General features: G+C 33.4%; 1 protein-coding gene across 1 annotated transcript in view; it reads left to right on the top strand.

The window, feature by feature from the left end:
* PPP3CA (protein phosphatase 3, catalytic subunit, alpha isozyme) overlaps window positions 1-2719 on the top strand; it is a 162401-nt gene that overhangs the window by 103015 nt on the left and 56667 nt on the right. The window contains exon 8 of the mRNA XM_014940397.1: window positions 1803-1942. Within this exon, the coding sequence (XP_014795883.1) occupies window positions 1803-1942 (140 nt within the window). The remainder of the gene's footprint in view (window positions 1-1802; window positions 1943-2719) is intronic.

Here is a 2719-nt window from a genome sequence, read left to right as displayed (position 1 = left end):
CACATTTTTAATAGTATTGCACTTGAGTGCCTAGCAAATTGTCGAAGCAAGGCTTAGTAAATTGATGCTTGTGTGGTACTCTTGTGTTTTGAGAAGTTTCTTATAAATCTCATGATAAATCAGAGACCAACGTCAAACACTTTCTTCATCTAATCCAGTGTTGTTGCAGGTTATTAAGTATTAATTATTTTCAGGTGTTTTGTAAAAAAGATCTCAGTTGATATTTCAAAGAAGAGTTATTTAAACCATTTATTGTGAGTATTTCCAGCAGAAAAGACTTCCTTCTTTCTTGCTTGCATTTTGAAACTTGCAAACATGAATATATACTCCTGAACTTTAAAGTTACTAAAAGATAAATTATATTTTGAGGTTAATTTGTGCCCTACTAAGAAATTAATATGGTTAAAAAAAGGCAAAGGAACCCCCAAAAAAACAAAGCAAAACAAAAAACCCTGAGCCAGCAATTACATGTTTTGGTTTAAGAGCAATTAGATTAAGATATTAATGGTACTTTTAAGAATTACTGAATGTAAAGTTTTGTTTCTGAGGCAAAGGTTCACTGTCTCATTAAGCAAAAATATTTGCTGCCTGAAAATTAGCTGGCTTTGCAACAATGTAATGGCAGAGTGAAATTGTTTAACTCTCAGATTCTACGTTAGTGTCATTAACATCTTAACTTTTCCACCACCAACAACTGGCAGGTTTATTCATCTTTGACAATCAGCAGGAATTGGTTTTGCATACTTATGAATTGTTATTTGATTTAAATGAATTATAGTTACAAAAGCATTAAATGGTAGAAGACTGAAATAAATTAGAAGTATAGGTATGCTATGAATATTTTATGACGAGGATGCAAAGGTAAAATTGCAGAGGTCTCTTACTGCAATTTTTTAACTGAGTGTTGAAAATATAAAACCCCGATTCTTTGAATTTTTTTTGGGGGGGGAAAAGGGTGAGTTAGGTAGACTACTAAAACATTACTTGATCTTTCTGGTCAGAGTAGAGGATGTTTTGGGCTGCGAGCCTGATTCATACACCCATCTTTAGAAGGGATGTTTTTATATTAAAGAGTTCTTGCAGAAGAATACTGATTTTTACTATTTCCCTATTTTCCTGTGCTTTGTCTTATTTGCAATATGGTTCTATATAATTTTATTTTTTTTATACCAATAGTTAGGCAGAAAGAGGAGTTTTTAGCTGCTTATATAAACAAGCATAAGGTTAAGTTTGAGAGCAACAAGAATGTCATGGCAAGATACCATAATGCAGAGGTGTTTTCTTGGTACTTAAATGCAATTTTTTGTGAAAATGCATTTAAATAAAAATGGGAATTGCTTTGAAATAACTTGGTGGGGTTTTTTATTTTTTTATTGAAATGCTTCACTCAAATAAATCAAGTGCTTTGATGTTTGAAAAAATGATGAAATACAGGAATAGCATCTTCTCGTCCAATGAAATGCTTGCATAAAACAGCAGAAAAAAGGAAAAAAATGCACACAAAAATTCATGTAGAATAGGAATCCACTATATCTCTTATTTTTCAGTTATATCTGTTCCTTCTTCTCTTTGTCAGTGCTAGCAAGGAGTGCAAGGAGTGTTATACTGTTGTTCAAAATCCATTGCTTTAAAGCTGAGAGCAACTCAAAGCTGAAAAATAGATTGCTTTGGGTCTTTGTTTTCCAACCCACGGAATGAAAAATTGTAACTTCACTAGTTAATATTTACTTAGTTTACAATCAGCATTTCTGTGATACATAGTTGAAAGAAGTTAGTATTTCTTTGTCTCCTATTTTTCTTAGTTAGATCGATTCAAGGAACCACCTGCATATGGACCTATGTGTGACATCCTGTGGTCAGACCCGTTGGAGGACTTTGGAAACGAGAAGACTCAGGAACACTTCACTCACAACACAGTCAGGGGGTGCTCGTACTTCTACAGGTGAATGTTCCTACTTTGAATGTGTTTCTGTACATGAACTTGTTTGGGTTTTGAAGTATAAATGTTTGCTTGAAGTTTGTGGCACTACTTAAATAATTGAGCCTTTTTTTCTCCAGGTTTGCCTTGTTTTCAGGTAAATTTGAGTTTGGTTTATTTGAGTCTCGGTTTCACCCACAACTAGGAAACCCCAAAATGTCTTGATTTTATTCTCCAAAGCCTGTGTATTTTGCTTATTTCTGTTCTTCTAAGTTAGAGACTGAATGTGTTGCTTTTAAAAAGGGGTAGGAACTACATTTCTGGTTGAAAATTAGAACTTAATTTTGAATTAAAGGTGCCATCATTGGAAAACTCACTACCTGTTGCTCGGCAGGGTAAGTAAAATTTGAGATTTTCCACACACAGGTACCTTCTTTTTTTATTTCCCCTCACAGTTTTATCAAACTTTTTATTTAAGTTTGGGAATAGTTCTTCCCAAGAAATTCAGGATTTGAACAGCATTGGTTAAATGGGACTTGGTAAGAGCTGAAATTAGTGCTTTTGACATTCTTGCAGATGCATGTATGGACTTAAATGCAAAGACATCGAGTTCTTATTCACCTTTGACATTATTTCTTTCTATTGATGTTTGTTAGTAAACTATAAATGTGAGAACATTCCTGAAAAAAGTAATAGTAATCAGGATAGAAGGACATCTAAAGCAAAGCTGTGGGTTAGTTTGTGACTATTCAAGGGAAACTTTCTTCTCTGTTTCTTTTCTGCTTAGTGATAATTGTCCTT

This window comes from Calidris pugnax, unplaced genomic scaffold, assembly GCF_001431845.1.
Source record: "Calidris pugnax isolate Ruff unplaced genomic scaffold, ASM143184v1 scaffold34, whole genome shotgun sequence".
NCBI classification, from domain to species: Eukaryota; Metazoa; Chordata; class Aves; order Charadriiformes; family Scolopacidae; genus Calidris; species Calidris pugnax.
The sequence above is the reverse complement of the archived record's forward strand: the minus strand, read 5'-3'. Positions and strand labels throughout refer to the sequence as shown.